The following is a 12,661-nucleotide window of genomic DNA, read 5'->3' as shown; positions in this document are numbered from 1 at the left end:
AGAATTGGGCTCTGCCCTTTCTAAGGAAAGGAGCTTTCTGACCCTCAGAGTCAAGATCTCCTGGGGGCAGAACCTCTGAATTCCCTCTCAGACCGGAGGCTTCTGCTTGTGTCTAGTTCAGGAGAAGGGGATGGAGATGGAGGCGACCACAGTGGAGATCTGAAGGGGTGGAAATGGGGAAAGCAATCCAACTCACATAATGGAGTACTTTGAGCTGAAGGGAAGAGGCATCCAGGTCATAGAGTTCCCCTGTGAGGCAGGGAGCTAGGGTGAGGAGAGGCAGAGGGGAAAACCACCCCCCAGCTACGAACCTCACCCCATTCCATGGGATCTTATCCCATTCACCTGTCCCAAATCCCACTTATACACACACATACACACACAGACACACACACACACACACACACACACACACACACACACACACTTAACTCTTCCCAAGTTCTGGGCCTGGGGTCCAAGATCTGTTTTGTGGTTCTGATTCTCTCCCCTCACCCCTCACTCCTCCATCCCATCCCAGCCCTCCCCGATGCCTCACCACAAAGCTGCAGAATCCGGCTGTCCAGGTCACTGTAGCCACCTGTCCCAATAGACACGGCCCCATTTGGCCGGGCCAGCAAGGTGGGCAGGGAAGAGGGCTCTGGCACTGGCAGGGGGCGGGGCTGACGCTGCTGCAGTGTCCTCAGCCTCTTCAGGGCCACTAGCGTCTGGGGGGAGGGGCTGGGAATGAGGGGCAGCATCAGGGGCACCAACCACTAGCCATTCCCACCCCTTCCTTCTAGACACCCCCATCCTTATGTGGACAATACCCTCCCTCCCCTCTCCCAGGATCGCAAGAGTCTCAAAAGAAGCTTAGAGTGTGGAGACCTCAGAGAGGCTGGTGGCCCAGAATGAGGAAGTTGCCTAAGGGTATACAGCAGGTCAGATACACAGCCCCTGTCTCCTGACCTTTTACCCAAGATTCTTTCCCCTGCACGAGGCAGTTTGGGGTACTGGCCCCCACCCCCTCCAGCCTCCCTGCCCCCACATCCTCACACACACACCCACCCACTTTGCACTCTCCAGGCTGCCCAGTCTGGAGACAAAGGCCCAGGCCCCAGCATCCTTCTCTCCCAGGCCCCACTCACGTGCTTCTCTATGGCCTGCAGGCTCTGCTCATCCCCCTCGCTGAGTTGGGCACAGTGTACCTGGAAGGACAGGGACCCCTGCCTAAGCCAGTCTGCTCTTTCCACCCCTTCCCTCAGGAACCGCCTCCCCAAACATATGCACCCCCTAAAAATCCTGGGAATGGTCTCCCCTAGTCACCTGCTTCCATCCTATAAATCCTCCCCCCATTCAAATTAATCCCATCTACTGACACCTCGACTGATGGAGGCTGATCCAAAGGGATAATACTAACATTCCCATTTGGGGCAAGTAGTCTTATCCCCATTTTCCAGATGGGGAAACTGAGGCTCAAGATGACGTGATTCGTCTATGGTTTTACAATGAGTACATATCCAAGCCAGTATTTCATTCAATTCAATGGATAGTTTTATTAAGCAACTCTCAGGTGCAAAGCAAGATTCCAACCTAGGACTCCTAATTTTAATTTAATGTCTGGAGCCTCTCCTTGTGCTCTTCTCCAACTTATTCAGGCATGAATCCATTCCCCCTCTACACACACTAACACACACACATACAGAGTCATCCTCCTCCCCCCCACACACACACACAGTCACCCTCCCCCCCCCCCACACACACACTACCACCACCACCACCACATCCCTCTGCTCATAGCTGCCCTACTCAAGAGAAGGCAAAGCATCCTCTCATCTGCACACCTGACATGTTTGTACCCACCAGTCTCTCTGACACTTGGTGACCCAGAAGTCACTGTGGCCTCTGCGTGTGTCTCTAATTGAAAAACCACAGGACCACAGAAGCAGAGGGCATCCATTTCAGCCTCTCTCCGCTAGAGCAGGATTTCCCACTACAGCACCCCTGGGGGAGAGGAGGATCCTGCAGCCTCTACTTGGACACCTTTAGTGATGGGGAGCTCACTCCCTCCAGAGGCAATCAATCCAAAATGGGACAGTTCTGATCAGTAGAAAGGTCTTTCTTACATTGGGCCTTATGTATCTTCTAATATCTAGCTCTGCCACCCAGGACAGGTGATATAAGACAGGTTTGAATCCCAATCCACTGAGTCCTTCCCCAACCTGGGCCTTAACTTCCTCACCCGTAAAATGGAGTGAGGGGAGGCACAGAGCTCCTTAGATAACTGTTTGAATAAGTGAAGGCAGCTAGCTTATGTCCCTGAAATCTCCCCTTCTCCAGGTTAAGTAGGCAGTTTCTTGTTCCTTCCATCTACTCTCCCATAGCCTGCTCTCTCACGAACTTGGTCACCTTCCTCTGAATGCATTCTAATTTATCAATGTCTTTCCTAAAATGTGGTTCCCAGAATTAAATGCACTATTGCAGATGAGTTTTGACCAGAGCAGAAGATAAGAGGACTATCACCTCCCTCCTTCTGGATGCTGCCTTTATTAATGAAGCCTAAAGCCATGCTAGCTCTTGTCCCTTCCACCATACTACTGAGGAGAAAAGGACAAATTCAGGACTCTATACTTGAGGCTACAGAGGACCTCTCCTTCTCTATTTGCTCTTCTCCCTTCCTCCCCAACCCCCCACCCCACCCCAATGCTTCCAGCCTTTCTTCTTTGATTCTTCTTTCTTCTGTGATTCTTCTCAGAATCACAAAAAGGACAAACCTTCCAACCTGCATGGGGATCCTGCTGCCAGGCAAGGGAGTGTTCATCCAGCCTCCCTGTGAAGACTTCCAGGGCCAAAGGACTCACTTCCTCCCAAGAAGGCAGCCCAGTCATATATGAACAGCTCTTCATTATTAGGATGCTTTATTCCTTCCACCGAGCTGAAATCTGTCTCAGCAGCTTCCCCTCATCGCTCCCGGTTAGAGCGTCTCGAGCCAAGCTGGACAAGTCCAACCCTCTACCCCAGGCTAGTCTTTCAAATATTTCACCTTCTCCCTGTTCCAGTGAAGTCACCACTGTCCCCAGTGTCCCCCCTCCATGCCTCATCTCACCTTCATCCCGATATCCCTGCAGAGGATGTGCCCCATGCTCTCCCCAAGAAGATAAGAGAAAAGATGTGACGTCTTGGTTTTTATACCCAGCCCAGAGGCATCCCTAGCCACATTATCACTGGATTTAACACCGTGTACTCTTTAATTGCTGCAGAGAGTAAGGACAGACATGATCAGACTTGTGCCAAATTAATCTGCCTTACCTACAAGTCTGACCGAGTAACTTTCCTGCTCTGTAAACTTCACTGGCTCCCTACTGCTCTCCCAATAGGGATAAACAACCTCCTTAGTCCGGTATTCAAAATTCTCCTGTTCCTAACTGCTTTGCAATCTCTTTTTGCCACTCCACTGTCTGGCTGAAGAGAGTTTCCAGATCTTATCCTGCTCTCTCCTTTCCATGCACAGAATGCACAGGCATTCCCCACATCAGGAAGGCACCCCCTCCTCTTCTTCTCTGATTCCTTCTCTTTCTTCAATGCCCAAGTCAAGCACTACCTCTAACATGAAGCCTTCCCAGATGATAGTGAGCTCCAACTCCTCACACGGCTTTGCCTCGGACTCTCATAGAATTACAGAATCTGGGGCAGCTAGGTGGCGCAGTGAGTAGAGCACCGGCCCTGGAGTCAGGAGGACCTGAGTTCAAATGCGGCCTCAGACACTTGACACATGTACTAGCTGTGTGACCTTGGGCAAGTCACTTAACCCCAGTTGCCCTGCCAAAAAGCAAAAAAAAAAAAAAAAAAGAATTACAGAATCTCAGGGGTTGGATGGGACTTCAGATGCCATAGAGTCCAAGTAGCTCCTGGGCAGAGATCCCTGATACAACCTCCTGGACCAGGCATCCAGCTTCTTCGGAAGATCTCCAATAATGGGGAAGTACCCACCGTACTTTAAAAGCATAATGGACTGGGTTTGCCCTTATCACACCCTACCTCCTATCATCCTCATCAGCATACTTACCTGGCTTCCCAGGTAAGTCCCAGCTACAGTTTCACCTACAAGAAGCCTTTAATGCTAGTGCCGCCACTCTACTGATCATCTCCAGTTTATCCTGTATAGATCTGGTTTGTACATGGTCATTTGCTTGTTGTGTCCCCCATTAGATTGTGAGTTCCTTGAGAACAGGGACTGGCTTTTGCCTTTCTTCATATTGCTAGCACAGCACATCGCACAAAGTAGGCACTTAACAAATGCTTATTGATCAGCTGACTAAATGACTGACTGATTCCCGCCCCCCACTCACAGAACCCTAACAATAACAGACTTTTTTTCAGCACTTAATACACAAGTGACCTTCACAAGAACCTTTAGTGGAGGCAGGGTACTCAAATACTCTCATAATTCTGCCCTTTCCTGGATGTGGTTATTCCTTCTAATGATGTTGATAAAAAATCTATCCTTGCCTGTCCATTCTAAGGCACTCTTACCCATGTCTTCCTGTAAGTTCTCTATCAGAAGTCCACCCAACATGCTGGTAGCCTTCCTCTTGACAATGCAAGGATATCATCAGTGCATGTGTATGGTCAGCCTGAGCCCCTCCCCCCCATATGACCAGGCCTTCTTCTGACTCATATGTTTCTTTAAGGTCATCCTTTACTATGGTTCCCCTTTCTAATTCGAGTGCAATGTGTTACAGCCAGGGATTTGCTGGAGCCAACTTCAAGCTTCTGAGAGCCAACTCAAACTTTCGGTGTGAGCATTTTATACCTTGGAAATCGGAAAACGTTACAAATCAGGGCTTGATTTATTGTTCTGTTGATTGTATAGACTTAAGAAAATGATGGAGAAAATCAAAATAATGTATATTAAACTATAAAATACAGCCTGCAGTTTTGGAGAGCTGGTTGTTACGCATTTACAACACACCCCTGGGTGCAGCCCACTCACAGCCACCACATCCCCCTTCATTGCCTTCTGGGTGATCTTCAATTTCAAATCTTCCAAAACTGTAGCAATCTATAGCTTGAAGCTATCCAACATTGAGGAGATGGGTACTACATGCATACTTTACAGATTTTTTAATAGATTTTATTCTCCATTTTAAAGATGAAGGAAACTGAGGCTCAGAAAAATGAAATGGCCCACCCAAGGTCACAGTGTCAGAGTCAAGATTTGAACCTAGGTCTCTCCCAACTCCAGGTCTACCACAATTTCTACCGATTCTCTCTGAGAGCTGAACCACAGGAGACCTCAGAGCAGGAGTTCTTAAACTTTTTTGTGCCCCAGACTCCTTGGGCAATCTGGTGAAGCCCACAGACCCATTCTCAGTATGTCTTTAAATGCATAAAACAAAATAATTAAGATTTACAAAGGAAACCAATTATGTTGAATTACAGTTATCAAAATATTTTTAAAGCGGGTTCATGGACTCCAGGTTAATGAACTCTGCCTTGGAGATAAACTTTTGCATTTTACGGAAGAGGAAATTAAAACAAAGAAAGAAGGGACTTACTCAAGATGATACAGGTAATGAGTGGCAAGGCTGGGATCTGAACCCAGATTTTTGTGACTCTGGCTTCTGCCATTTGAGGATAGGGCCACAGTTTACTTCATCTTGGAGTCCCTATCACCCCTGCTGAACACAGGGACCTGTACTCAGTAGACATAACAGTTTTTAGCTGAAGTGTAGAAGGGTTTAGCTAAGGAATCATGGTCTGGAATGGTCAGGGATGGCATCCTGGAGGAGGTGAGACCTGAGCTAGGTCTTAGAGAATGGAAAGACTCAAGAGGGGATGGAAGGGGGCATTCATAGTAGAGGGATAGCTTAAGCAAATGCATCAAGGTGGGAACAGGCCTCGTGTGAAAAGCCTAGTCTGACTGTCTAAGGGATGCTGGAAGAAAAGATGCCAGAGAGGATAAGGCCAGACTGTGGAGAGCCCCAGATGCTGGAGAGTCTGAACCCTCTTCCATGGACTACAGGGAGCCACTGTAGGCTCCTCCTGTTCAGGAAAGGCCAGAGATGGGCCAGAGGACAATAACTCTGGTCTGGAATACGGGAAGATGGGATGGGAGATGCTGAGACAGAGGTTGCCATAATTGCTGTGGAGTGATGGGAATTAGGGCCTGGGCTTGGGAGGCGCAATGGGGGAAAGCCTTTCCTTTCTTTCCCACCCCTCCCTTCCCCTGCTCCAGGGATAGTTAGTGGGTGGGGAGGGGATGGAGATGGCCCCTTGGTGAGCACCATCTGTGACTCCTCCAGGAGCAGGTGCCTGGACCAGGGATTATGGGGATACCAGAGTCTCATCTGCATGTGATTTACATACAGTGCTGGGCTCATTCCAGTTAATATCTATTCTCTTCTTTGCTCAGCTCTAGGTCTCCTCACTGGTACCAGATCTCCTAGCCAGAGCAGAAGGAACAAGCCTAGGGAAGATGGAGTGATAAAGCAGGGCCAACTCAAGGACCAAAGTCTTGTCTGAGACATCAATCAATCAATCAGCAGGTATTTATTAAGCACCTAGTGTATACCAAGCCCTGAAGATGCAAGTGCAAAGAATGAAACAATTGCTACTCACAATGAGCCCACATTCTAACGTCCCATGGCCTTTGGTATCTGTCTGACAACAGCCATCCACCGATTTACAAACATAGACACAAGTACACACATAAACACTGATGAGTGTACATGCAGCCATTCACACATAAGCCTCAAATATACACATACACATGTACTGGGTACAAAGACATATACTTAAGTGCATACGCAGATTCACGAAAACATTTATACACACCCTGGGTACACACAAACATTCATACACAATAATTCACAGACCTACACACACACACACACACACACACACACACACACACACACACCAATATGCACAAAGACGTCATGTGAATGTGTGTGAGAGTATATGTTTGCATATTTGAGCTTCAGAATGAATGAATGAACAACAATGCATTTATTAAGGTCTTACCACGTGTCAGGTGCTGTGCTAAGGATGGGGCGGGGTGGGCAGGGCTGTATAAATACAAGCAAACAAGAGAGTCCCTACCCCCAAGGAGCTCACATCCAATTGAGCGAAGACAACAAATGAAGGGGAGGGAGGTGGGGAGTGCACATGGCAACAAGGTTTGGGACCAACTAAGCAGTTTTTCTGTGGGAACTTGTGAGTGTGTATGCATGCACATTAGGATGCCTCATATGAATGCACACATACACATGAGCATGCACAGAAAAACTCATCTATACAGACATTCTCCTATGTATATTCACATATATACACTCAGATGTACTCACAAACACTTGCACATACAATTGCATTCTCATGCTCACACAAGCCCTCAGACACATTCACGGATACAAGTGTGCAAGTACACACGCATGCACACACATACTTTCAAATACATCCCCACCTTCACAGGTTTTTATACTTAAACATAAAATCATACATAAAATCACACAAGCCCACACATATACAAACATATATACACACACACACTCCCACATACATCCCCACCCTCACAATCTTTATACTCAAACCCTAAATCATACATAAAAGCACACAAGCCCACACAGACACACATATTCCCATACTTTTATTGATCCTGGGTCACAAACCTGCATTCAGACTCATGCATGTGCTCCCCTCCCGCTGAGCTGAGAAGCTAGCCCTCTCTGGTGTTCAGAACAGCAGTATCTCATGGTGATCTCTGTGTCCAGGGGGCCTGGAGCCCATCCCGGTGGAGGCAGCTGCTCTGAGCCAAGCACAGCCCTCCCCTCCCCCTGCCTCCAGACCAGGGAACTTCGGGGACAATTGAATTAGCTCAACGAAACAGTAGAAGTTTCACAGCCAAGTGTCACCAAAGAGATGGGCTGAAAGCTGAGCTGAGATTGATGAAATAAAGCTGGGAAATGAAACCTTGGAGCTACTGAGATCAAGGGTCTAGGGATGAGATCTGGAAGGGACCACGGAGGTCATCTTGTCAATCTCTTCACAGCAAAGCCAGGACTCAAACCCAGATCTTCTAATTGCAAACCTGGAACTCCTTATACTGTATCAAATTGACTATATTACCTTTGAACAAAGAAAGAATGTTATAGTGTAGAAGGATCTTAGAGATTATCTCCTTTACTTAACAAAGGGAAAAACCAAGGACCCACGGAGGAGAGGGCCTCCTGGTCACACAGTGAGTCAGCAGTAGATCCAGGCCTCATACTGGCTGCCACACCCCAATCCTCAGAACCACAGATTTCATGAACATAGAACTCAGTTTCCAAAAGGCCCTTGACAGTCTATCAGATAGAGTCCCCCAGTGGTCAAAACTCCCCAGGTCAACAGGGGCTGAGCTTCTCCATCCATCTGGGCCTTTCTTGGCCTCTGTCATTCTATGCTAGTGAAAAAAGACACGGAGCAGGAGGATGCTGGATCCATGAGCTGGGGCAGTCATTGCTGGAAGGTCATTATCTGGGCCCCAGAATCACAGAATCTCGGAGTTACGAAGAATCTTATTAGAAGGGCTCTCGCCCAACCCATTCTTGAGCTGGAACTGCCAACAATATCACCAACAAATGGACATCCAACCTCCACTTGGAGAGGCCTGGCACGCAGTAAGTACTTAATAAATGCTTGCTGATGAATCAATTGTACGACTGACTGAAGGAACACACTACCCTTCAAGGCAACCAATTCCATTTTTAGATAGCTCCCATCGATGAGGCTTAGCAGTAAGCGCCAAGGGAAAGAAAGAAAAGAGAGGAGGGGGTGGGTAACTCCGTACTGCATAGGCCTGCAAAGAGAGATTTCTGAAGTGGCCAAGAATACAATCACCTCCATTCGCTGGGTTCAAATCCTGCCTTTAGCTTTTACTCCTCGTGTGACCTTGGATAAATGACGGAAGCTCTCTGGGCCTCATCTGTAAAAGAGAGAAGCTAGACAAGACCATCTAGACCAGATTCCTTCCAGCTCTGACATCCTAGGAACTCTATTTGCTTACTAGAAAAGGTTTTAGAATCCCCCAAGCCTCCAGATAATCCAAAGACATCTTTGGAATTAGTCACAGCTGCTCATTCCAGGTACACATGGCTGGGTTAAACCACAGGATAATATCTTTCCCACAGAAAAGGTTAATTAGGGGCAGTTAGGTGGTGCAGTGAGTAGAGCACCAGCCCTGGAGTCAGGAGGACCTGAATTCAAATCTGGCCTCAGACACTTGACACACTTACTAGCTGTGTGACCTTGGGTAAGTCACTTAACCCCAATCACCCTGCCTTCCCCCTTCCAAGAAAGAAAAAGAAAAGGTGAATTGAGCCCAGGAAGGGGTTAGAAGAGTGGCCTGAGAAGCAAAGAAGTCTTTGTTGAGGTGGGGCAGGGGACTGGGGAATATGTTGCTTCTGGATTCTAGAATGCCAGCTACAGCAGCATTTGAAGACAAGCCTCTCTGGTGGGAGTATGTAGGAGAAACAGGCCCCAGGGTTCTAGCATGGAACACCTTCCATGCTACCCACCTCTAATAGGAAATAGGGTCTTGGGTGTAGGAAGGTAATGGTTTTTATTGAAGGATAACAGAACAAAATGCCCCCACCCCACAAGATCTAGGACAGAATGGCCAACACTTCAGAATTCTAGTATGGAAGTCTAAGACAACTGGGCTGGCTGCCATCTTTGACAACATTTATTTCAAGAGTTTTCAAGTATCCAAGGAAACTGAATTTGGCTTTGATTTTCTCTACCCCTCCGTGTTACCCTCCTCATCCCCCAAATGTGAGAAACCTTCTCTTGGTCACACCTATGTTGGTAGAGCGCTTGGAGATCCTCTAAAGAAGATGTTAAAAGCATAAGGAAGGATGGTTTAGCAAGCTAAGTATCAGGGAATGACAGGATCCCTAAGTCCTGGGGGTGGAAAGGACCTTGAGAAGTCATCTAATCAATCCTCCTGCCTCTGGGCCAGAGGACAAAAGAGAAAGAAAAAGAGAGAAAAGAAGCAAGCCCTGTAGGGCAATGTGGCTAACACAAACACTACCAAAATGAGTTTGCAGAGAAAAATGACCTACTTAGGGGAAGAGCATATCTGCTCACAGATACACAGTCGAGTGTATTCATACGTAAACACACATGCAGGTACGCCAAGATATAAGCTCAGACTCTCAGGACTGGAAGGGGCCTGAAAGAGCATCTCATCCAAATTCCCCCCAGAGCACAGGCGCCCTTGACAGACTCCCCAACAAAGGGGTCATCTACCCTTGGCTCTCCCGGCATCATGGGAAGCCCTGGATTGAAAGTCAAAGGACCTGTTACTTCCAAGCTGTGTGACCTTGAACATGTCATTTATCCTCTGTGAGCCTCAGTTTTCCCATTTTTAAAAAATGAGAGGCTTAAACTAAGGCCCTAAGGACCTTTCCAATTCTGAATCCTATGATTCTATGCTCCCTGGGGACACAGTTCGCTCCCTACTGATGCAGCCCCTTCTGTGGCAGTACAGTCCTTACTGCTGGTAAGCTTTTTCCTCATACTGAACATAAATATGCCTTCCTGTGACACACCCCTTTTGCTGGGGGCCACACAGAATATGTCTGCTCCCTTTGTTCCAGGGTAGTCCTGCAGAAGCCTAAACAAAGTCATGGTACGAATCTGGCAGGAATGTCACACGCCCTATATCAAACTAGATTTGAAATTCCCCTGTCCCCTTTCCATAGATTCCTAAAGAGGGGAGCAGGAAGGGTACCTCTTTTCTTGCCTGTCTTCTCCTTCCCCACCCCATTCCAACAATACTGATATTCCCCAGCCAGAGGAAGCAGGGCCAGGGACATATTTTGCAGGCATGACATATCCCAAATCCGCTAACCCAAGTTCCTCTGCAGACAGGAGGCCATCTGACAATCTGGAGGAAGAAAGTCAGGGAGGGGAGCAGATGGTAGGAAGTCAGTGTGAACAAGAGGCACATTCCCTGGAGAGCAAGAGAGCCTTTGGGTGCTGGGGAGAGGGAGCTCCCTGAGGATAGAGCTATGCTTCCCCCCTCGGACTGAGGGTTCCCTATGGAAAAGAACTGTATCTAGCCCCTTAGATCATGGGCGACCTGAAGGCAGAGGTCATTGATGTTTCAACCCCCCACAAACAGGGGCCCCCTTCTGGCTCTCTTCCCCTTCCCTCTCTCCCAGAAGTCGGCTGTTCGAAAGGTCATATGCCTTTGAATCACTTTAATTCCCTTTTAATGAGCTGGGGATGATGGCTCGGAGGACCTGGCAAAGTAGAAGAGCTAGGTAATCCACCCCCATTCAGGCTCTGCTCATGGTGGATGACAGGAGGGATTGGGAATCCTGCACCTGATCTAAGTACTTACTGATGAGATGAGGAGAGGACCAAGTGGGGGTGATTCTTCAGATACATAAGCCTGACCCATGGCTGGGAGTCAGGACCCCCGGCTTCTAGTCCTAACTATGCTGCTAACCTGATGTCAGACCCTGGGCAAGCCTACTCCTCTTCAGACCTGACTTTCCTACTATGTAAAAACGTGGCACTGAATTCAGTGGTCTCTAAGATATCTTCTACTTCTGACATTCTGTGTTCTTGGGGTCCTCCCAGCTCTGACATTCTGTATTCTAAGGGCCCTCCCAGCTCTGACATTCTGGGTTCTAAGAGCCCTCCCAGCTCTGACATTCTGGGTTCTAAGTTCTTCTAGATCTTATGTTCTATGTTCTAAGGCCCTTTCCAGGTCTGATGTTCTATAAGCCTATTATTTCCTTACTTGTACCCTTCCAGCTGTCTATCTATGATTGGCCTGGTATTCCCTCAGGAGGCTCCAGGAGCCTATGAGTCTATGGTTCAGTGATTCCCTAATACGTACCATCATTCTGGCTACTCTCCCTCCTTCTGCTGCCATAAGACACCCTTCCTCATCCCCATGCCGTCTTAATCTTCCTTCCCTACAAGCCTGGCTCATGCCTCACCATGGGCCTCAACCTCCAGCAAGCTTTCCCCCTCATAAACACTTAATAAATGCTTCTTCTCCTTGTTAAACCATACAGTGCCTTACTCCTTCCTTCTTCCCTCAGCATTATGCTGGCCAGTGAATGCCAAAGTCCCTGTTACCCATCTCCCTGTCTCTATGTAATGGATCTTTGTCTGCTTGTGTCCTATGGAGGTCAGTCTGTCTGTCTCTCTGTCTTTGTGTCGCTCCATGTCTCTCTGTCTGTGTCTCTCTTTCTCTCTGTCTCTGTCTCTTTGTCTCTGTCTGTCTCTGTCTCTCTCTCTCTCTCTCTCTCTCTCTCTCTCTCTCTCTCTCTCTCTCTCTCTCCTCCTCCTCCTCCTCCTCCTCCTCCCTCCATGTATGTCCTGGGTTTCAAAGCTCATACAATATGGCCCTCATCCTTCAAACTGGGCTCCCTCCCCTCTGCCATCAGGCTTCACAAATCCCAGTCTCTGAGCCCCTCTCCCCCATCCCTTACCTCATAACCCTCATACATCTTTGCCCCCTCCTGTCTCCCTTTCTTCCAGAGTCTGAGGAAGAGCCAGGCCTCCTCCTAGATAAGGCAAACCTTCCAGCTTGTGTCCTTGATCCCCATCCCATCTCGTCTGCCCTGTGAGCTCACCCCATTAATCATTCCCTCTCTCTTCTTCTACCTCTTCCTATCTC

At 48.1% G+C, this 12,661-nt stretch overlaps 1 protein-coding gene across 1 annotated transcript in view; it reads right to left on the bottom strand.

The window, feature by feature from the left end:
• PDE2A (phosphodiesterase 2A) overlaps positions 1-12,661 on the bottom strand; it is a 166,946-nt gene that overhangs the window by 27,099 nt on the left and 127,186 nt on the right. The window contains exons 7-9 of the mRNA XM_036744791.1: positions 1,128-1,187; positions 539-707; positions 197-249 (exon numbers count right to left, since the gene is read on the bottom strand). Of these exons, the coding sequence (XP_036600686.1) occupies positions 197-249; positions 539-707; positions 1,128-1,187 (282 nt within the window). The remainder of the gene's footprint in view (positions 1-196; positions 250-538; positions 708-1,127; positions 1,188-12,661) is intronic.

This window comes from Trichosurus vulpecula, chromosome 2 (genome assembly GCF_011100635.1).
Source record: "Trichosurus vulpecula isolate mTriVul1 chromosome 2, mTriVul1.pri, whole genome shotgun sequence".
Classification (NCBI taxonomy): Eukaryota; Metazoa; Chordata; class Mammalia; order Diprotodontia; family Phalangeridae; genus Trichosurus; species Trichosurus vulpecula.
Note: the sequence above shows the minus strand (reverse complement) of the source record. Positions and strands in the feature narration are given on the sequence as shown.